The sequence below is a fragment of the Vigna umbellata genome, chromosome 4 (assembly GCF_029865625.1).
Source record: "Vigna umbellata cultivar VRB3 chromosome 4, Vumbellata_1.0, whole genome shotgun sequence".
NCBI lineage: Eukaryota > Viridiplantae > Streptophyta > Magnoliopsida > Fabales > Fabaceae > Vigna > Vigna umbellata.
In genome coordinates this window covers 52,961,524-52,985,833 of record NC_142168.1, presented here as the reverse complement: position 1 = coordinate 52,985,833, position 24,310 = coordinate 52,961,524, and the positions used below count along the sequence as shown (strand labels likewise).

The 24,310-nt window shown below is 34.4% G+C and overlaps 1 protein-coding gene across 1 annotated transcript; it reads right to left on the bottom strand.

Annotated features, from left to right (window-relative positions):
• Window positions 1-6,545: 6,545 nt before the first annotated feature.
• LOC124845964 (GRAS family protein RAM1-like) lies at window positions 6,546-8,382 on the bottom strand. Its single transcript, XM_088114137.1, has one exon. It carries the CDS (start codon window positions 8,158-8,160, stop codon window positions 6,769-6,771), a length of 1,392 nt encoding a protein of 463 aa, XP_087970263.1. The 5' UTR covers window positions 8,161-8,382; the 3' UTR covers window positions 6,546-6,768.
• Window positions 8,383-24,310: the final 15,928 nt, after the last annotated feature.

Below are 24,310 nucleotides of genomic sequence, written 5' to 3'. Positions count from 1 at the left end.
AAAAGGTTCACACACATTGTCAATCATTTGATGGCTCTCGGTAAGGCATTTGAGAATGAAGAAATCAATATCAAAATCTTGAAAAGCCTGAATAGAAGCTGGCAACCTAAGGTAACTGCTATATCCGAGTCTAAAGATTTAACTAACATGAATATGGAAACCTTATTTGGCAAGATCAGGGAAAATGAGCTAAAGCTTGGTAGATTGAAAGAAGAAGAGGAGATTGAGCAAAATCAATTGATTGCTCTCAAGGCTACAAGTAAAAGATCCTCCAAGAAAGCTAAATCTGATGCTCAGTCTGATGTAGAAATACCAGAAAAAGAGATCATGAACATGATGGTAAAGAAGTTTACTAAATTCATGAGAAATAGAAATCCTGTAACTAACAATGCAGGTTATTCAAGAGGAGGAAAGAAGAGCTCCAAGAACAACACTGTGACATGCTATGAATGCGGTAAAGATTGTCATATAAAGCCAGAATGTCCAGAATTGAAAAATAGGAAGAAGGCTGACACCAAGTATCCACAGGAAAATAGGAGGAGTAAGTAGAGAAAAGCTTATATCGCTTGGGAGAACAATGATGATGATTCATCAAGTGATGATGATTACAGTGTTGAGGAGGAGTCCAATCTGTGTTTCATGGCGGGATCTATACACTCTGAAGACAACGACAATGACTTAGAAAGTGAGCCAATTGAAGTAAAGTATGACTTACTGTTGGATGCCTTTCAAGAGATACATGCAGAAGCCATGAAACTTCAATACAAGGTAAATCGATTAAGTTCAGAAACAAAAGATTATGAATATCGTATTGATAAAATTGTAGAAGAAAATGAAAAGATTAAAAAGGAATTAGAAGCCACTTTACAATCTGTCAAAACTGCTAAAACTGAAGTAAATATTGTAGAGAAGAAATGTGAAAACTGCCATGTACATCTAGAGAAAATCGATTACTTGACAAAGACTCTATCAAAACTTACTCTAGGAAGAGATAATATGGATGCTATGTTAAGATCTCAGGGTAGAGCAATGAACAAACAAGGTATAGGTTATAAAGCCAACAACAATAGAATTAACCATAATAAATTTATTAATCTGAGTAAACCTATCACAAATGCTTGTTTTTATTGCAATACTATAGGACATACTGTCAAGCATTGTTACTATAGAAAGGTTGGAGTTCCAAGAGGGAAATACAAGTGGATTACAAAGGAACAACCTACTGTAACTAACCACAAAGGACCCAAGTTTATCTGGGTACCTGCTTCAAAATCCTTAAACTGTTTTGTAGAAACATAAGTTATTGTTGAAGCAGAGTAGTGCTCAAGGATGGACTACAGTGGAATATTTCACAAATTCTCGAGTATCTCTATGTGGTAACTAAATCAGTTATTTTTCATGCACTCATGCATTACAAGTCTCTGTATTTGAATGATTGTTGCGTGCCTGTTTGATGATTGTCTATTTGATTGTTTTGTTGAATGAAAAACTGTTTGCACGTTTTTTAATCAGTTAGGTTATGTGTGGAATCGATTAAGATTTTGTATGTTTCTCTGTTTTGAGTGAAACTTTGTAAAAAACTTAAAGTCGATTCTAATAGTAGTGAAAGAGATTAAAAATTCTCTGAGATGGGCTCTCATTTTTTAAAATTTTAAATGGGCTTGATATTGAGATTGTCTTTTTTGCGTGCCCTTATAAACACTGGTTTTGAGAATCTTGTATACACTATATTGCAACTATATCGCACGCCACTAAACCCTTATTTGTGCTAAGACCTCTCTAAACACTTCAAAGTCTAATATGGCCTCTTCATCTTCTCGACGAGGAAAACGTCTTGCTTTCATGATAAGAGAGGCAAACCCATTCGGATGGTTCAGTGATGATGAGCAACGTATTGACTTCATATGTAAGTCGGGCTTCAAAGAGGTCATCCAGCACAAGTGTATGAATAGTTGTTTCTTTCGCACTGAAGGGTTTCTGTTTTAGGAATGGCTACTCTACTCCAGCCTAACCAAGTTTGTAGAACTTGAAGAGGATTATTACCCGAATCTGGTAAAAAGTATTCTACGCAAACTTGAAGGCAGAGATAAATTGTCTTGTGTCCAGAGTAAAGGGTGTAACCATTAATATTGATGAGGCTGTGTGGGGAATAGTAGCTGGATTTCAATCAGGAGGCTTGTAGTCACACCTTGGTGTAACCAGCATCAGCAAAGTGGACATCTAGAATGAGTGTTTGAGGAATCACAATATGGTAGGAAATTATGATTCATTATGTACTGATCATCTAAGTAAAAATGAAAGAATATGTGCATCTGTCATTACTTGAATTTTGCTTCCAAGAGGTGAAGATCAGAGTCTATTAACAAAAGAGGATGTTTATCTACTTCATCCACTAAGGATAAAAATACAAACAAATTGGGCTTTTGTAATAGGTGATCATATGATGAAAGTCACAAGACTGAATGCATATCACCTTCCATATGCTGTTTTCATTAGCCGAGTATTAAGATTTCATGGTGTGAACATCACAAATGAAATAACTGTTGGCTGCATTAAGAGGAGCGTGATTGAGAAGTTGTTTCTGGATCACATGGGACTTAGAAGAAATGAAAATGCTTGGTCCTTCAAAGATGAACATCATTCTGGAATAAAGGAAGCTGAACCCATTAATGTTGATACATCAAGATATCAGTTCAGACCTCAAACAAGATGTCAAAGCTTCGAAAATCACTATCTGAACTACATAAAAAATTGGATTATGCATTAAGGATCAACGCTTTTGGTGGTACCTCAGAAGATGAATCTAAAAGTGAAAAGAATAGTACAGATGAGAAGTTGTTAGAGACATCTGATTCAGAACAGGGTCTCAGTGTTTTGTATTGAGTTTGTTTTGTTTTGTCTGTGTTATGTTGATTTTGTGTTGTGATTATTTTTGCTAATGGCATTGTATGCCATATCTTTTGGTCTTATATGGTTGTAATCGTTTCCTATCACGAATGAAATTTTATTTCGGCTTAAATCAATCTGTGTAGATTAAATATGTGATTGATGACTTGATCTGGTTGATAAATCGATTAATCAGTTTATATGTATGCAATTTGAACATATTACTGTCTCAAAATTGCACAATCATACCTTAATTGTGATGAATATTACTATACTGCATAGATACTAAATTGCTTGATCTAGATAGGCCTAAAGGGTTATGAAGGAATACAGTTTGCTGACTAAGCTGAAGTTGGAAATTCAACATTACTCTGCAGCAAAAATCGATTAAGATGAAGTTCTAATCGATCAAGTTTCGTCATTGGGTTTGAAAGTTTCTAAACTTCGGATATCTAATGTTGAGATTATTGATAGGGAGAGCACTAGTTTAGCTGAACCTACAATCTCAGAGCTTCTGGTTTTTTATGATGACAACATAATTAATAACACATGTGATGTTTATGTGTTACATGTTCTATTGCTTACATGCTACATGTTTTAATCAATGTATAAATATGTTTAAATCATGGAGAATATGATTGTGTTGATAAATTGTATTTCACTATGCTGTATAATTAATTTTATTGGTAAATGCATGTCTGATGTTTTATAGAAAGAAAACTACAAGCACTTATGCTGAACTTTTTATTGTGTGGCAAAAAGAGAGTTTTAAGTCGACTTCATTATGGAGTGAGTCGATTGAAACTCGTGGCTTTGCAAAAACTTGTTCAGAGTGTGCTGTGAATATTTTCAACTATGTTTAACTATGTTACATAGTCGGTTATATGCAACTTACACTCGACTAAGTCTGTTATAGTTTTGAAATTCTGTTAATGCTTGTGTTAAATGTTACAACGACTATATTTTTATATATGTTGACCAAGCATTTATTATGGTTCAATTGCATTAATTGCACATTCAATTAACTCCATTAATTGATGCTAACTGCTTTGACAAAATTGTTACATTCGACTGCATTAGTAGCTAAGTTGATTAAAATGCGTCTGAATTGTGAAAATCTATAAATTGATGCGAACTTGATCTTTCTAAGATTTTTTGTGATTCTAACAGTTTTGTGATATTTTGTAGAGAGTGCATTCTTACAGAGAAAGGGAAAAAACTCCAAGAAACAAGAAGTAACCGTGGTGTTCATTTACTTGTGGATTGTTGAAGAGCAAGTTAACTGCATTTACAAAAGACTGATCATATCTAAACATTTGGGTGTTATTGAAAGATCTGAGGCTACAATCTTGTAAAGATTGGTTTGTGGTTTTCCTGTTGTGATTATAGGAAGAAGAGCGTGCTGCATTCTTGACTTTGAGGGTGGCTCAAAAGGTTGGACTGCAAGAGAGGGGATTCTTGTTGCTAGTATGTTTTTTATATGCCTATATTTTGATTAGAGGGTTAGAGAGGTGTTTTATATTTTTGAGGTGAGGTCGCTATAAACACCTTGATCATTATAGTGCATTGGCTTCCTGTGGTTGGAAGGACACTGGATGTAGGCTTGGTCGAACCAATGAGAAAACGAAAAACGAAAAATCATACAATTTAAATCTTAAATGCTGAATGAATTTAAGATGAGTGACCTTGGAGAGTTGAACTATTTCCTGAGCATTGATTTTGTAAAAGAAAAATATGGGATTGTTATGCATAAGCCTAAGTACAAGCATGAATTGTTGAGAAGATTTAACATGAGGTAAAGTAATCATACACGTACACTAGTTGAAGTTAGTTCAACATTAGAAAGAAAATTTGTAGAAGAACCTGTTAATTCTATTGTCTATAGGAAAATGGTTGGAAGCTTGCTGTACTTGTGTCATACAGGACAACTTCAATGTTGGCTTGATCAGTAGATACATGTAAGATGCTAGACAATCTCATACAATTATTGCAAAAATGATTTTAAGGTTCCTACAAGGTACAATTGGTTTTGGAATTCTATTTCCAAAAGAGATGTTTGAAAATGGTATGAATTTAATTGGGTATTCAAACTCAAATTGGTGTGGAGACAAATGATAGAAAAAGTATTGTTGGATATATTTCTTTTGTGGAGGAGCACCCATTTCCTCGAGTTCTACAAAAGAACCGGTACCGGTACCGGTTTTGGCCATATAATTCTGTGAGGTAGAGTATATTGTTGCTTGTGATGTAGCTTGTCATGTAATGTGACTAGGCTATCTAATGAAGAAATTAAAGGTGGAACTCATGCACAAAAATGTTAGTAGACAACAAAACAATTGATTTGGCTAGACATCCAGCATCTCAAGGAAGGAATAAACACATTGAAACTTGTTTTCACTTATTGTTTAAATAAGTGAATGATGGAAAACTTGAAGTTAAGTAGTGCAAATCTGAAGTGCCGCTTGCAAACATGTTTACTAAAGTTTTGAAGGTTGAAATGTTTAAATTTTTGAGAAAATTTATTGGTGTTGTGCATATTAACTAAACTTTCAGTTAAGGAAAAGTGTGACGAATTAAGTCAAAAGTAATTTTGACAGTTTAACTTATTTATGTGTTTTTTTAGTTGTTGTAAACCTTATGCTATTTATTCATATAACATTGGCTAATAAAATAAATTGAGATATTCTTTTTGTATTTTTTTTGTATGTCTCCTATTGTTATTTTCTACAATTTTCTCTATAATATTAAAATGTTTTGGTGTCTATGAGTTTTTCTTCCTCTAATTTGTTCATCCCAATGTTTTGTATACTATTTATATAGGAAATAATTTTGATCAGGATTTTATTTCTGTTTATTTGTTATTTGTTATCTTATCTTACCAACAACATCACACGTTATAATGGGTTTTAATATCACTAGACTTTCATATTTATATTTTGTATGTTCATAATTCGTTATATAGATAGATTTTTTCATACTTTATTTTGTATTTAAAAAAACTTTGATGAATTAATGTTATGTTAATTACTAAAAAAACATCACATATTTTATATATACGCCCTTAATTTTATTATCACTATATTTAGTATATTGTTTTATGACTAAATAATTTATTTCTGAAAATGTGTAATTACTATATAAAGTATCCTAAAATGAACATTTCCCCCTCCTTTATTTAATATACACGTTATCCACACCTACCTTGTAAACAATAAATTATATGCTCTGAGAGCGAACTATACTTACCTCTCTACAAGCATTCTTTAATGCTACTAAACAATCTCAACAAAAACAAATAAGTTTCAAATACTAATACTTTTATATGAAATCTTACCAAACGTTGTATATTCCTTTTTATAAATGTGATATCTTAGCACAATAACATTTTCTATTACTTATATAATTATTTCATCAAGAAGAGCACTTGCCATGCGCTTTTTATGGCTACTACTGTACTCAAGATATATATATATATATATATATATATATATATATATATATATATAAACTTTTAAATATATGGTTATCCATTTATACTTCTGGGAAATAGATGTGTTGATGGCTCAAACTAAGGTTTTCTGTTTTTAGCTAAAAGAAGAAAGAAAAAGGAAAATTAAATTAGGGTTCTTCATATTGAACCCATCTCGGGAAGCAGAGAAACAACTTCCTTTGCATATTTCATCTATTTACTTTAATAATTACTTAGACAATCTAGCAAGTATTAAAGGCTCTTTATATATATATTTCTAGTCAACAACGTTAACATATTTTAGCCAAAGAAATATATATAGAAAAATATAAGTTAAAATTCATCATTTTGAGTGCAGATTTTTACCAAAATGATGAAAGTTAGAACCTAGGAATGAAGGAGTATCTATTCTGTCAAATTGGTTGCCATGCTGAGACTGTGAGAAGAAACCTATTTTGCCATCCCAAAGAGATAACTCTTCCTTCATCCCTTTCAGAAACTCTGAAACCCCCACTTCCACCCTCTTCCTCAAACTGTAGAGGATAATAATGGGTCCTCATCTTCAGAAGCAGCTTCGCCTGGATCACACACTTTGAGCTAATTTTTCTTCCCACAAACTCATGATTCTCCATTCTTGTTTTCCATGTTTCCATCCTCTCATACTTTGGGCAATCCACTCCATCCATGTCATAGTTGAGCATGCTTTTGATCTCTTTCCCCAAAAGCTTCTTCTCAATCCTCAATCTCTCAGTGCTCTCAAGTGGCAAGCAATCATCTAGTGAATCGAACATGGCTGCAAAATAGTGCAAAGACTCAGTGAACCTTGACAGGAAGGTCTTCAGACTCCTGCTACCTTCTTGTTTCACCAACACCACAATGGAGGGGCCAAGAGAATGAACTAGGCCTAATGTGTCCGAGACCTTCATGAAACTACTCAAAGTGTTTAAGTAAGAAACAAGGTTCACTGCCAAAGTTTCATTTTTCTTTCTCCTCAGGTTGATGAGCCTTGATGAGCCTCTTAGAAGCCCTTGGAACTCAAACACTAGGTGGTTACTAAACCCTTTGGAGAAGCTAACTAATCTGGCCTCAGTTTCTTGCAGTTCTTTCAGGTTGTTCCCAAAACCTGTTATCCTGAGGGATATTCTGTTGCCACTGGTTGCCTTTTCTGAAAGTGATTGAATGAGAGAAGGCCATTGGAAGCCATAGGAGACATCAAAGTCAATGACATGAAGTGATTTGTTGTTCCTCTCTTCCTCCTCCTCATAGGCCTCCAAAATAGCCTGGTTTGCTGTGAAGTGAGCAAATTGATAATAGGGTGAGACTCTATAGAGATCTGTGAATGCAAGAAACTCTTCCTCACTTGTTGGTTCCTCCATGACCATGTCATAGAAAGGAGACTTTCTTGTGAGAAGCCTTGCAGCCAAACCGTCAGCAAAGTAGGCCACCACACGTTGAACTGAATCACCTATTAGGGAAACTGTTTGATACAACTCAATCAGATTCTCAAGAGTTGCACAGTAGTTTCTCTCATCAATAGAAGTGGCAGTTGAAAGAAGCAAATGAATCAAAGGAAGACCATTATTCCCATCTTCAACCACTCCTTTTCTTCTGTGATCTTCTCTTAGCATCAGCTCCCTCATTTGTAGCAGCCTAAAGATCTTCCCTTCATACCCTTCACTGGACTTCATAGGAATAACAAGAGAATTAGTATCATCATCCCTTGGCCTTCCTTTCTTTCTCCTTTTCCCACCTGCATCAACCGAAAGAGTAAGATTTAGAAGCTCTTCTTCCTCTGAACCTTCCATTTATCTGAAGCTGTAAGTGAAAGAAGAAGGATCAATAGATCTCGAACATATTACAAAGTGTTTGCTATGTTCTCTGTGTTTGTTGGCTTTACCTGGGAAACAGCTCACAAACTTTGTCTTGTGACATGGTGTGTATATATATAAATAAGACCGACAAAGTGATAATAAGAGATTTTTCTTGTGTATTGTTTCCAAATAAGACGGAGAGATTAAGAAGGGTATCTTTTTATTCTCTAGAATCAGTGTTTTTGGGGTTAGGAAAACACGTTGATGTGTCTTTATTATTGGACTGCTTTTAAATTTTATGCTATGTTTGGCTTTTAGATTAATTCTTACTCCTTTGGTAGTTGAGAAGGCTTGCAAGATGCCATACGCATTAGACATGAGACAGCAGTGTCAATGGGAATCAAAACGTACCGTCTCAAGAAATTGTCTTTAATTACACACTTTTTTCCTTCTTTATTAATTGTCCCAACCAGTTTTCTTGAATCCCCTTCAAGATATCATGTTCCTTTATTTCTTAACTTCGTTTCAATTTCCTAACGTTGTACATGCTTAGATATTGTTGTTTGTGCATCCCAAATCATGGTTGGGTTTAGAGAGTACAAAAATTTTTCCTACAAGTCTCAAGTTGGCTTTGATGCAGAAACTACAATAAAGGACGTTAATAACGACGTGTATACAAAGAGTTTTTGACATGTTCCAAACATATAATTTGAACATATTAATAGGTTAGGTCTAGTGCAACAGTAGTCTTGAATTATGATAACATTTTACCAAGAAAAACGTACCCATTTAGGGTGTGATATAATCAGTCTAGTAGTATTTCATAGCAAATAAAAAATATTAAAATATATTTAGTTTCTAAAATTTATGTAAAATTAAAACTTCTTTTTATCCGAAATTTTAAAGCGATAAAAAAAGGGTTATCTATGTATTTTATTTTTGTAATAGTGTCAATTATTTTAAATATTTTTTATATATCAATTTGTTTTTTAATCAATATAAAATAACAATTTATTAATCTGTGAAAACAAATCAAATGTTAGCAGGAGTTATAATAGAGTTGCAATCTATATAATTCAAACCTAAGCTAAGATTCGTTTATCATCATTCAAAGATACGAATAAGGTGTGGGAATACACTGAATTTGAATGATACAACAAAACTAAATGCCATGCATAGTAAGTAATGGTTAATTAGAACGTTTGATTATTTTATTTATATTCTTTAATCGGTTGATGCAATCGAAGAAACTTGGATACCCTATTCTTCTAAAAATGTTTCTAATTTACATTATTAGAGCTTCGTACAAAGGATTATGGGTTTTCTTAATTAGCATATATTCCTCAAGTACATTGGGATCCTCTGCGATGAGAATTTTGAGACCTCGTCATATCCCAAGACAAATGAATGCAAACAAAAAGGTGACCTAACTTCTCCTGTGTGAACTAAATTTCATTTGTTATTTTTTCCATTTTGGAATGGACTTGTGTTTGATTATTCAATTTGATTTTTCTAGTGTTGGGGATAAACAGGGACAAAATGGATTATCCACAAAGCATCTTCCAATGCGAATATAAGCCTTGTCCACATCAAGTAATACAATTCAATTTTCTACCCATCATATAAATAAATCCCTCAAAAGCTTGTCAACGAAAACACATGATATTTTGATCAATTCTACCTGATTAATACTGTCATACAGTGTAGTCACAGTTCCATTCTTTCTTTTTTCAATTACTCGTGTAAAAGTATAATAATAAGAAATCAATGTTTGAAATATATGAATATAATTAGAATCCCTTTTAAGATTTCAGCATATATGTTTTATTAAAAAAATAGAGTAAATTGTGCTGGAGAATTTACTGATTCAAGCAGAGAACTTCTGTTCATTAATAACTTAAGTAAGTAAAAGTAAAACAAAACACATCATTTAAAAGAAATTCCTTCAATTCAACAGTACTGTGAATACATTAGCTTATTAAAAACTATTATAATATTTAATTTTCCATATCTGAAATATTTATTTAATGGTTATCTTTCTCAAATAGCCATAAAACCAAATTTTGGGAGAGAAGTAATGTACATTGGAGTTGGTGGCATTTGAAATGGTCATATAGATTAGATAGCAAATTGCATACATGAAAAAAGAAATACTAAATTCTTGATGAGATCAAGAGGATATGTTAAATAAATAGAAATTAATTAATATCCTCTAAACATAGGACACAATATATTGCCTCACGCAATCTAAAGATGATATTGCAACTTTCATGCATAAATTGTAAATAAAATAATTTAGGTTTGCATTCAATCTCATAATACTTATTATATATATATGTTATATATATTATATTTTGATGATATTTTTAGTCAATATAGCTTTCAATATATTTTTGACACTAAACGTTAAACTTCTCAAATATGAAATTAAATACAAGTAATTAATCTGGTGTGTGTCAAAAGACCAACAACAATGATTAGGTTATGATATTGTTGATGATTTTAACGTTTAATTTATCTTTCAGAATTGATTAATAAGTAATAATGTTTATGGTGTATTTATGTATTATATATTATATTGGAAAGTGAAGAGAAGAATGGAAAGCATCGTGCAGGAAGAAATTGTTTGATTTGCATATCCCTAGCAAATCTGCAAGAGGGAAAAAGGACAGTAGCAGCAACCATAGACGAAGACCAAATCCCAAATGCAAGAAACCTCTTTTTGTCTCAACGTGATGAAAGAAGAGGGTTAAAGGGGGAAGGAAAAGATTTAAGGGTTAGAAATTCAAAATCCACGGGAAAGACGGAAAAGGAAAGTCAGGGAAAATAAAGTGGTAAGGTAGAAAAACATGCCTTTGGCGTCAGACACATCTTATCCATTCTTTTCTCGATCTTCCAAATTCCTTCATCATTTTCATTTTTCATTTCTTTTAAAACAATGATCCCAAACTCAATGAAAGACTTGTTTGATAAAAGAAAGTTCGTAGAAAGAAAAGTTTTTTGTTTTCCAAATATTTTATAAATAGTTAGGTTATAATAAAATAAAGTAAATTTTCATAAAGATAAACTAAGTTTAAAATTCACTTTTTAAAATTATCTTAAACCTATTTTAGCAAGAAAACTAACAATATTTATTATTTATTAAATTTATTATATCACTTACTATTAAATCATTATAGAATTACATATTAATATTTAATTTTAAATTCAAAATGTAAAATATATATGTCTCGTGATGTATTAGTATATAAATAAGCTTAAATATTATTTTATAAATCAATAATATTAGATTTAAAATTTATTTTTCAAAAAGTAGATTAGAAATAAATTCACTTTTTTTTCTATTAAAATAGTATTAAAATATATCAGAATGATTATTATATTATTATAGTTATTAAGTTGCACATTATGAAACATTTTTAAATCTAACTAATTCAATCATACAAAGTGTTATTAAAATCTTACGTAATCTTATTATAAATCATGAGTAAGTATCAGGTTTTAAATGAGCTTTATAACATTAAGTTAATTAAAAACACATTTCAAAATATGCAAAACTTATAAGCTACATACAATTTAGATAAGCAATACTTACAAGCGATATTTATATAGAATGTATATAAATACCTGAATACTTGAGGATTTTTTAGATATATTTTTGTGTAAGATTAACATACCCCATCAAAGATTAATTTTAAAAACGTACGTGATACATGCAAAGCAGAAGATAGCTCTACCATCAAAGTATTTTGTAAGACTATAACAGAAGCAGATTGAAATAAAAGTATGATAAAACATGTTTATTTACATTATGGATGAACACTGACCTCAACAAATATAACAGCAAGAGTTTAATTAGGAGGGTGCATGGTGGGGTTAAAAGAAAAGGAGTGAAGGAGACAAGTAATTGAAGGCATTCCAAATTTCTGATTAAGGTTGGTGGAAAAAAACGAGAGGTGTCAGACAACAGCACGTGAGGGTTTTTCTTGATGAAGAAAAGAAAGGCTTCCAAAATTTATGTTGTTTTCACTTTGCGTGATGAAAGCCTTTGCGTGCTAAGATGAAAAAGAAGAGAAGGCAAGGTAGTAGGGTAAGAGTGGTGGTGTAAAGAAAAGAAGGTGATGTTGTCTGTACTTATAGCTATCGTGTCAGTCATTAAAAGGAAAATTTTGATGGATGGAGATAGAGCAATGGAACAAGCAGGGGTATCACACTTTCACTCGGGAACCTTCCCATTATTTCCAAACACAATCAAAGAAACATATCAAATGGTAATTTTATACACTTTTAATGTACATTTCTTTTTCCCTTTTATATGCATATGTAGATGGTGATAATTATTAAGCATTCCTCTTTCCAATAATTTACTAGTTCTACATGGGATAGGATGAAGACATAGGTTCCTAGCTATAATATAATAATCTTGGATATACAAATATATTGAATCTTCCTTCTTTTCTTATGTTTCTCTTCTTATCACATTATATATTTAATCTCAACGTTAAGTTTATAAGGTAGTTTTGAACGAGTTTCTCTTCCTCCAATTAGTATATATATTATTCTTAGCTTGTTTATAAATGGTCAAACAATTAATTTTAAGTTCAACTTAATTTTTCAAAATTAACATGTTGTATCATTCATATGTTATAGATTAGCTTTATTTTTAATTGAGGAGAATTTCTAACTTATTTCTTTTACATCGAGACATAGACTAAATATTAATAAATACTTCAATAACAATAATAGATAAAATAATAAACTCAATAAATAATAAATTTTAACTTATGGTTCTATTATCGTATAGAAATGAAATTTAAATTTAACTTTAAAAATAAAGATAAAAATAATGAATCTAACTTGAAGATTCTCCAATAATTCTATATAAGATATGTCACTTATAAACCTATAAAGTAGTATTTAAATTATGTTTGAAAATGAACTTTTATAAGATCTTCTCATAAAATAGTATTGTCATAAGTTAAGATTGGTTTTCGAATAAGGTAATGTCTCTGGTGTAACTTTTAAGAGAAAAATAATAAGGAAAAGTGAATAAGTTTCGTCGCATAATAAAATTAATTTATGTATAAAAATTAATTTGTATAAGTTCTCATAGAAAGTTTCTCTAAATAAGTAAGGAAAAATATTGTTTACTATTTTTTTTCCTTTTATAAGTGTTTTCTTTAGCAAAATTCTCTAAATAAACTATAAACTAATTTGTAAAAGTTATGTCGTAAATTTATTTAAACTCTTTTTTTCTAATTTACACATTAATTAATTTTAAGTTACAAGAGTTCATTTCATTTTTTACTTTTCCTTTTTATGTTTACGGATAAATTTCATATATATATATAGCTTACCTTGTCTTGGAATAAGAAATTTGAATAATTTAAAAAAGGGTTAAATATGTTTTTAGTCCCTCAACTATCAAGCGTTTTTATTTTTCGTCCCTATTTCAAACTTTGTACGATTTGATCCCTCTTCTTAAGGAAACCATTATTTTTGGTCCTCCAAAACAAACGGCGTTAAAATTCGGGTGATGTGGCTAACGTATAGACACGTGGGAAACTTTGAAACTCTCTCTCTACACAGCATTTAATATTTTTTAATGCAAAGTCACTGACTCAGGCTATCGCTGACTACGTTTGTTGAAATAGGATATTTGGAGTCACCTGCCAATCTTGCTAATGAGGCTACTTCATCACCATTAGCTTAGATTGAAAAAGAAGAAAGAAACCCTAATGATTAGAAGAAAAGGAAGGGAAACTCCGATGGCTTCCCGGCAACAACAAACGTAGCCGGCAGCAGAACTTTTCAGCTCATCCTGATGCTCAAGCTTCATCCTCCTTTTCAGCTTCGTCAGGGCAAATGGCATCACAATCTTCTTTTGCAGAGTCTGGCCAACATGCACAACAAGGCGTCTCATCTGGAACCAGTCAACCTGCCGCAGAGGCCGTTTCAGTTCCTGCTAGCCAATTGCTACAAACCCTGTCACCGAATCCCATTAGTCAACAAACACTCAACCCTTTCCATATCACATTGACCAATCCCTACAATTAAGTAGTCATATATACGGCGAATTCCCTCCCCAGGCTGGCTCTATGACTGAAGCGGCTTCCAGAATGTTCCCTCTAATGCAAGGTGGACACGTGAACCCGACCTATGTACAAGGATCTATGGCACTTATTCCTCCACACACGGCTCCTCAGGTTTCAATGGGGCAGAGTGCAAACTATTTGTCTTCTCAATCCCCCATTGATCAAGCATCACTGTTTAATAGCGAAAACTTAATGGCACAACAGCAATTACATGCTTTGCAGAATGCTGTTTCACAACCATCTCCAAGGACAAGTTTGAGACAAAATCCACAGTTTGGGCAGATACACTAAGAAGGGGTTTGGTTAATTTGAATATATCTGGACGTGAGTGTTGTGCTTATATACGTTCTCAGACTGTTTCCAACTGTTGGTCTTATCTGGATGACCACTAAATTCTCATTTTTTGCATTTGCAGCTAAAACAAACCCTTTAGCAAATATTGGAGTGGACTTTCATGCAATTAATAGGAAGGAGAAGAGGATGGAGAAGCTCACGACATCGGTAACGTCAACAGTAACCATGGGTAAAGCCATGGGATCTGGTTCAGGCATGGGCCGGATTGGTTCTGGTGCTCTTAGACCACCTACCTGAAACCCATTGATGGGTATGGGCATGGGAAGCTACGGAGGCATGAAGGCACATGTGGGGATGGGGATGAACATGGGGGGCATGGGGCAGATGCAGCCACCACCTGCAGCTACTGGACTGCCTCATGGGTCTAACATGACTGGCAGCAACAAACGTCGTCTGAGTTAATGGAGGTCTGTTGGCATTCGTGTGTGATCACTGACTTTACATTAAAAAATATTAAATGTTATGGAGAGAGAGATTCAAAGTTTTCCGCGTGGCCAAACGTTAGTCATTTAACCTGATTTTTAACGCCGTTTATTTTGGAGGATCAAAAATTATGATTTCCTTAAGGAGAGGGATCAAAACGTACAAAGTTTGAAATAGGGACGAAAAACAAAATCGCTTGATAGTTGAGGGACTAAAAACATATTTAACCCTTTAAAAAATTGAAATACATTATATTTAAATTACGTATAAATAAATTCTTTTTATTTCTTAAATATTTTATGTAGATGTGAAAATTGAAATGTTTTAGATTTTACATTCATATTTGAATTAAGCAATTTAAGTTTTGTAAGACAAACATTTATTTTAAAAATATTTAATTAAATTAACTCTACTTAAATATAATGACTTTGACCTTCAATCAAAATTTATTTTGCTCGACTTTCAACTCAAGTCGACTAGGTTAAACTTTTGGCCTAAGCTTATTCATTTAGACCTTTAGCATGTACTAAGTTGGTTTAACCTACTATCCAAGCTGACTCAACTCAACCTATAACTTAAATCTACTCTAGGGTCAACTTATCTTGAACTTCAGTCAAGTCGGCTTGTCTTGACCTTTGGTCTAGGTCGACTGTTCTTGACCTTCGCTTGGGACGATTTGTTTCAACCTTCTGCTCAACTGAATCGCCTTGACTTATGGCCTTAGTTGATTCATCTTAACCTTTATCCTGACCGACTCGTCTTGACCTTCAACATGTGGTGACTTGTTTCGAACTTTCACTTGTTGACTCGTCTTTACCTTTAATCTGATCTACCTATCTCGACCTTTGGTCATGGCCGACTCGACCCATCAGTCATTGTTGATGGATTTGCAAATGTAGCAAATCGCACAAGTAATATAAAATGGTAAGACCAAGTATCGTATCCCAGAGGACTCTCGGCACTAAACAGTCATGTGATTAATTAATTAATTAAGACTTAAAATAAACGAGATCATTGGTTTGAGATGCAAAAACATAAAGTAAAATATGAATGCAAATTGATCAATAATAGAGTAACACAGAGATGAACGGATGTTGTTTAATATGAGATGAATATGTTGTTGGGGTTAGATTTCACCAAGTTCCCTCTCATGTATATAAGAATTCCTCTTTATGCATTAAAGTTAACGTCACTCACTAAAGTACTTAGAACCCAATCCCTTGGCGCAATAAGTCTGCCTTAATTCCTAGTTCGTGCAATTCCTAGCGTTCCTAGAAAACTAAGTTTGAAGATCAAGAGCTTAAGACGACCAAGTACTCATACCCTCATCCTTGAGAAATATTACCCTTGGGAGAATTCAACAAGAACCTGAATTGTAAGGAACCTCCCAACACTCATGAAATTCATAAATCATGCAACTAAATGAGTTAAATAGAGCAAACATTGAAACAGATGAATTCCCTAACAATTAATGAATAAAGCATATATGATTAAAAATCAATTCAAATACATGAGAGTTCACAAGGTTACATCATTCCCCAACAAAAAATAGAGTTTAGTTCCCCATAGACATGGAGAAACTAGATGTACAATGAAAAAACATGAGATAGTGAAACCCTAAGAGTAGAAGAGGAAGCTCCCACCTCCAGATCCGCCTTCAAAGAGTACAAGAGTGTGTTGTTGTGTTGCTCCAGCCAGAGATACAAAACCTAGAGCGCCTGGGTCCTTTAAATAAAGTTGGAAAAGAGTAGAAACAAGGCCCGATCGAAAAGAGTCAAATCAGAGCAAAAACTGGGCCGAATTAGCAACGTGCGACGCTCGGGCGGCCAATTTGGCTGCCTGGACAGTGGACATCGATTTCCGGAAGGCTTGAGCCTCCAATTTCTGCCAGGCTTTGGGGGTCCGCCGCCCGGGCAGCATAGCCTGGGTGGCGAGCGTCGATTTTTCCACGCTCAAGCCTCTTGTAAGTCGCCCAAGCTTTGTGCGGTTCCCTCTTCTGGTGCTTTTCTAGGCCTTTCTAAGCTCTATATCCTTAGGACTTCATCTCTGCTTCCTGTATTAACTCATTTTCTATCAAAACAAAGAGAATTAGTCATAAAATCATCAAATTCAACCTCAACTCTCTTATTCACACAACTTAATAAAAAAGCATGAGTCTAAGCAAGTTTCTAAGTTAAAAAGGGTGTATTTAGTATCAAAATTACATCACAAATAACAATACTTTAAATCGTTATCAGTTATCCTAGGCCGAATAGGCTCGACTTTCACCTTGCATCGAATGGTCTTCAGCTTTGGCCTACAACGAGTTGGCTAAAGCTTCATCCTATGTACACTAGTCTCGACCTTTAGCTTGACTACTCGTGTGGACATTCATTCCGATCGGATCATCCCAACCTTAGGCATGTGATGACCTCTCTTTGACCTTCGGCCCAACTTTAATCGTCATGACCTTCAGCTCGATTACTCTTCTCAACCTTCAACCTCTATCGACTTGACTCGTCCTTCGGCCCTAGTCGAATCGACTCAATCTTTAGCCTAGGTCGAATTCGATTGCCTTCGCCATGCAAAGTTTCAAGTTTAGGGTTGTGATAACGGTTGATTTCACCGTTATTTGGGATTAAATTTTGATAATAAATGAACCCTTTTTGACTTAGAAACTTGCTTGTTCTCTTGTTTTTAGCTTATTTTGGTGAATAAGAGAGTTGAGCTTATACTTGAATATTTTATCACTAAATTCCCTTGATTTTGTAGGAAACTAGGATGAATTGGAAGAGGAGTTAAATTGTCAAGAAGTTGGAACTCAAACAGGACAGAAAGAACACCAGAAGAGAAGGCTACAGAAGGTCGCAAGACGCTTGGGCACCCTTCTCTAGGGCCCTGGGCGCAGATTGCCTCGCAATCATGCTTGGGCGTCCTTCTTGGGACGATGAGTGCCAATCTTCATGTAACGTTTCACGCCTGGGCACCCTTTTAGGGGAGGCCACTCCTCTCGCCAGCTCGCTTGGGCGCCCTAAGTAGGGGCACTGAGCATTGACGACGTTGGCCCATGATCCAATTCAGCTGTATATAAGGACTTGGACGTCGTAGAGGGAGTATCTTTTGACAGAAGTGACACAAATTTAGACTTTTACAATTCTCTGGAGGCAGAAGTGGATGCAGAAGCTCTCGTCTTCAGTTTTTAGGGTTTATCTTTCATTCTCATTTCATTGTTCATCTAGTTTCTCCATGACAAGGGCGAACTATATTCAATTTGTCGTTGGGGGATGATGTAACCTTGTGAAGTCTTATGTATTTAAATTGGTTTTAATTGATATATATATATATGCTTCTTTCATCAATTGTTAGGGATTTTCTCCTTTGCTCTATGCTTGTTATGTTTTGGTCATTCATGACATGATTTTATGTTCTTCTTTGTTATTGGGAAATGTTAAGAATGTTTTTGATCTCTAGAAACGAAACCAAAAACTTGTTGATGGATCGACAAGTGTACCGAATCGCACAAGTAATATAAAATGGTAAGACCAAGTATCATATCCCAGAAGACTCTTGGCACTAACTAATTGCGTGATAACTCAATTAATTAAGATATAAAAGAAACAAGATTATTGGTTTAAAATGCAAAGACAGAAAATTAAATATGAATTTAAATTGATCAATAGTAGAGTAACACAGAGATGAACAAATGTTGTTTAATATGCGATGAATATGTTGTTGGGGGTAGAAATAAGTCTGAAGATAAATTAAGCCTGCCTTAATTCCTAGTTCGTGCAATTCCTCGCATTCCTAGAAAATTAAGTCTGAAGATAAGAAGCTTAAGACGACCAAGTACTCATACCCTCATCCCTGAGAAATATTACCCTTGGGAGAATTCAACAAGAACCTGAATTCTAAGGAACCTTCCGACACTTATGCAATTAATAAATCATGCAACTAAATGAGTTAAATAGAGAAAGCATTGAAACAGATGAATTCCCCTACAATTAATGAATAAAGCATATATGATTAAGAATCAATTCAAATACATGAGAGTTTACAAGGTTACATCATTCCCCAACAACAAATAGAGTTTAGTTCCCCATAGACATGGAGAAACTAGATGTATAATGGAAAAGCATGAGATAGTAAAAGAGTGTGTTGTTGTGTTGCTCCGGCCAGAGATACAAAACCTAGAGTGCCAGGGTCCTTTAGAAAGAGTTGGACCAAAGTAGAAACATGGCCCGGTCCAAAAGAGTCGAAATAGAGCAAAAACTGGGCCGGATCAGCAACGCGCGACGCTCGGGCGCCCCATTTGGGCGCCCGGGTGGTGGACGTCAATTTCTGTAGGTCTTGAGCCTTCAATTTTGCTTGGGCTTCGGGGGTCCGACGCCCGGGCGTCCTAGCCTGGCCAAGCGACGGGTGTCGATTTTTCCACGCCCAAGCCTCCTACAGGTCGCCCAAGCTTCGTGTGGTTCCCTCTTCTGGTGCTTTTCTAGGCCTTTCTGAGATCTATATCCTTAGCACTTCATCTTTGCTTCCTGTATTAACTCATTTTCTATCAAAACAAAGGGAATTAGTCATAGAATCATCAAATTCAACATCAACTCTCTTATTCACACAACTTAATGAAAACGAATGAGTCCAAGCAAGTTTCAGTCAAAAAGGGTGTATTTAGTATCAAAATTACATCACAAATAACGGTATTTTAAACCGTTATCAGGAAATACCTAGAAACCACAATCTGGAGAATGTCTCCCAAAAGCAATATTGCTCAAGGATGGGGATGAGAGGTTTGGTCGTCTTAAGCTTCTAATCGTAATGCAAAATTAGTTATTAGGGATGCAAGAGATTGTGGTTGATGGACAAATTTATGAACACCAAAATATGATGTCACAAACTTGTTGAACAATCGGCAAGTATGACCGAATCGTTTCAAGTAATAAACTCGGTAAGACCAAGTATCGTTCTCCCAAAGGACTCACGGCCTAGTTTAGTTTTGTGGTTCGTTGATTAGCTAAGACTTAAGAACGAAATATTTGGAGTTTAATATGCAAGACAGAAAATAAACATGTATGCATGAGTTTTGATCAATGGCAAAAGCAAAAGACAAGCACTTTCAATGAAATATATATATATATATATATATATATATATATATATATATATATGAATATGTTGTTGGGGGTGAATTTCATCTTATCCACTCTCATATATTTTAGGAATTCAAAATTCAAATCATCATTGTTAATGCCACTCTCTAAAGTACCTTTCAAGAAGGCTTCTCCCTAATTACGAGTTCATACAATTCCTAGCATTCCTAATAATTAGTTCATCAAGTGCAGGAGCTTAACGACAACCAATATAATATTGGGAGAGATTCCCCGGATCTAGACTTCCCCGTACGTTCCCGTATCGACAAAATCAATAATCATGCATTGAATGAGTTAAACAAAGCAAGCATTAAGCAAAGAGGAAAAACCCTAACTAATGATGAAAGAAAGCATAAATCTTAGATTAAGATGCAAGCACAAATTCCATATATGAGAGCTTCAAAAGATTACATTGATTCCCCAACAAAAATACAAGGTTTAGTTCACCATATTCATGGTGAACCTAGATGAACAATAATGAAAGAATGAAGGATAAAACCCTAGAAAGGTGAAGAGGTAGCCTGAGCATCCAAGATCCTCCTTCAAAGGGGTGGAAGAGAGAGTGTTTGCTTCGTTTCTGCCAAAGATACCTAACCCTAGGAAACCCTAAAGCTTATATATTATTCGTAAATTACAGAAAATTAGGTCCAAGCCCATAAAAGTGCCGCTCAGCAGTAAAGTACCGCTCAGCGGTAAGTGTGTGAGTCGTTTCTTCCCCTCAGCGGCCATTTTGCCCCTCAACGGACCTCCCGTGACTTCCTGAGTGCCGCTCAGCGGTAAACTGCCGCTGAGCGGTGACTTCGGCTTCTCTTTTTGCACTTTTTGATGTCTTTTCTGATTCCATCTCTCTCCTTCTTCACTTCTTTCACTAAATTCACCTTAAAACCTGCACAAAAACACTGAAATCAAGCATAAACCTGTCCAGCTCTCTTATTTATGAAAATATGGATAAAAGCATGATTTCAAGCTAGTTTCTAAGTGAAAAGGTTGCTTTTTGTGTCAATTTTAAGCATGAAAATAACAGTTTTTCAACTGTTATCAGTGGTCTAGTAATTAAGGATAGGCTTTCTTTGCTGAGAGATCAGGTTTAAAGTAATTTAAAAGGTGACGTTAACATTTGAATGAAGAAGATGAAATCTAAACCCTAAACTTTAGAATGAGAGTAAACTAGGTGATATCTAAACCCCAACAATATACTCCTCTCATAATTACAATATCATTCATTCACCTTTGTGTTTTTCTTCAATTGATCAAAAGTGCATTCATATTTAATTTATTGTTTTTGCATTCAAAACCCTAAATTGTTCTTAAAAGTCTTAATTAGTTAAGTAATTACATGATTGTTTAGTGTCGTGAGTCTCTTGGGAAACGATACTTGGTCTTACCAATTATTATTACTTGATACAATTCGGTACACTTGCCGATGTCTTAACAAGCTGTTGGCGCCGTTGTCGGGGACTCGTGGTTTAAACTATACTTTTGTGTGATTCTTAACCGATTAGACTTTATCTTTAAATTTATTTGTTTATCTTTAATTTTTATCTGTTTGTTTTGAATTTTTGTTTTATCTTTAATTTTATCTTTTTTATCTGTTAGTGCTAATTGGGTGCTCTAGTGTTTTGTTCTCTAGTGTATGCAGGATACAATTCGGACTAGAAGCACAGAAGTTTCTGAACCTTTTCTTGCAGGTCTGGACAATAGTAGAAGAAAAAGGAAGAACAGGACGTCCAAAGAACTTTTCCCTTTTCCTGAGATTCTTTTATAGCCATAACCTCAAATATCTTACCAGGAAACAAAAGATATGGTTGAAGTAAAGAATGGTAGATGTACTCTGGCAGATTATGCAACAGTCATTGGTCCTCATCATTTTAATAGCATTGCAAGGCCGATGATTAATGTTGCAAATATGGAGATGAAGCCTTCTTTGATTCAATTGGTGAAGAACAACCAATTCAATGGATTATCACATGAAAATCCTTATGAGCATCTGACTACATTCAATGAGATATGCAGTACTATGAAGATCAATGATGTGCCAGATGAAGCTATTATATTGGGCTTGTTTCCTTTCTCTTTGGGAGGCAATGCTAAGATGTGGTTGAACTATTTTCCAGAGAACAACTTTACTAAGTGGGAAGCTGTGGTTGCAAAGTTTCTAAACAAATACTTCCCACAATCAAAGGTGAACAAAGGGAAGAAGGAAATTTCTTCTTTCAGGCAGGGCATGGATGAAACATTAGGTCAAGCGTGGGACCGATTTAAAGGCTTGTTCAGAAAGACGCTCACTCATGTTTTGATGAACCTACAATAGTCATTCTATTCCTTGGAGGTGTAAGCTTACAAACTAAATTGATGCTAGATGCCTCAACTATAGGTAATATCAAGTGCAAGACTCAAGAGAAAGCTTATGAGTTGATTGAAAATATGGCTACAAATGATAATGAGATGCATAGTGATACATTCAAGTAGTCCCGCAATCCGGCAAAGAACATGTAATCCTGCCACACAAGGACAAGGAAGGCACCTTCACCCCTACACAAGGAAGGCTCAATACCCGAATAACCTCTAATGCACACAAGGCAAAATGAAGCACCTATCCGTAGAGAACACCAGGATTTACTAGGTACAACAAGTATACTTTATCCTCTACTCTCATGCTCATCTATCACATACTACAGTACATCCAAACACTCACACGTGCTCCAATCTCATCCACAAATCAAACCTGACTTTAAACAGAATTCCGAAACTCATTCTCTAATTCTCATCACGTTCTATAACTTCTCCAAAATAGAGCTGCTGATGCGAGACTGTTTTCTCCCAAACTAGACCTCTGATTGTCAATTCAAGTGGTCAAAATGAAGAACCATATGTCTGGAACATACTGCCAAGAAATCAGCCCAATCCAACAGTGAATGACTTCGCAACGACAAAAACACCAGTGCAGGTTTTGTGATATGCGAAAATACTTTCCTCTTTTTGTTTAGGCTGTTTCTCCCAATGTAGACCTCCAATTGACGATCCGAACGGTGAAAATGAAGAACCATATGTGTGGAACCCACTGTCCAAAACTAGATCTGATCCAACGGTGATCGACTTCGTAACGACGAAAACACCAGTGCAGGTTTTGTGATATGAGGGAATGACTTCTTTTCTTTCCTTTAACCCAATACTTACAACATATATTTGCATGGAAACCCCCATAAATCATAACTTTATTCTCCCTTAACAACAAATCCTTTGTTGAGATAACCCAACAACCATACATACATTCATAGGGAAAACCCAACATAAATATTACATAATCCCTATGCCCATGCATACATAAACCCTATGCCTGTGCATACATAAACCCTTACCCAACAAGAGCAACATACAACCATAATCATAATCATAATAAACATATATCAACAAGAATTATTAATCAATAACCAAGAAAATATATGTCATACAACAATTGACAAACAAAGGTAAGCTTCCCATACCTTGGCCAATTCCTAGGGCTTTATCTAGCTTCTAAAATATCACAAGTCTTCCCTTGCACTAGGGTTTTTTGTAACTCTTCATCTTCTCTCCTAGAAACTTCTCTTCTCCCTTAACTCTCAAATTTTCGTTTTTGGATTTTAGGTAGCAAAATGCAGCCCCCTTTTACTCTTCTCCTTTTTATCCTTTTTTATTCTATCTCCATCTTTTTAATTAAAATGATATCTCTCATTTAATATGTAGAACCACCAAGATTTCCTTTCTTATTTTATTTTATCTAATATTTAAAATATCAACAACCACCAAATCTCTGAAAGATTCACAAAATCTTTCTATTTCGTTTCAGATTTTATTTTTATTCATTTTCTTTCTATACTCCCTTACTTAATGTCTACACCACTTAATGAGGGTATAAGACATCTTTTGCCCTTGGACCCCAAAATACAAATTAACCCAAAGGTTTACTTTAACTCTCTTTCTTTCTAAAATTTGGCTCATACCTATTAAATCTTAAATCACCCTTCTACCATTAATCCAACACATCATTTTGGTAACAACACACCACACAAATCATCATGACAACAACATACCAACCATGTGTTCTACTTAATCAATAATAACATTAAATAATAACATAATAATTATAATTGTAGAAAAACATCA

Excerpts from the sequence above, each read along its gene's own strand:
- LOC124845964 (XM_088114137.1), bottom strand. The coding sequence starts at position 8,160 with ATGGAAGGTTCAGAGGAAGAAGAGCTTCTAAATCTTACTCTTTCGGTT.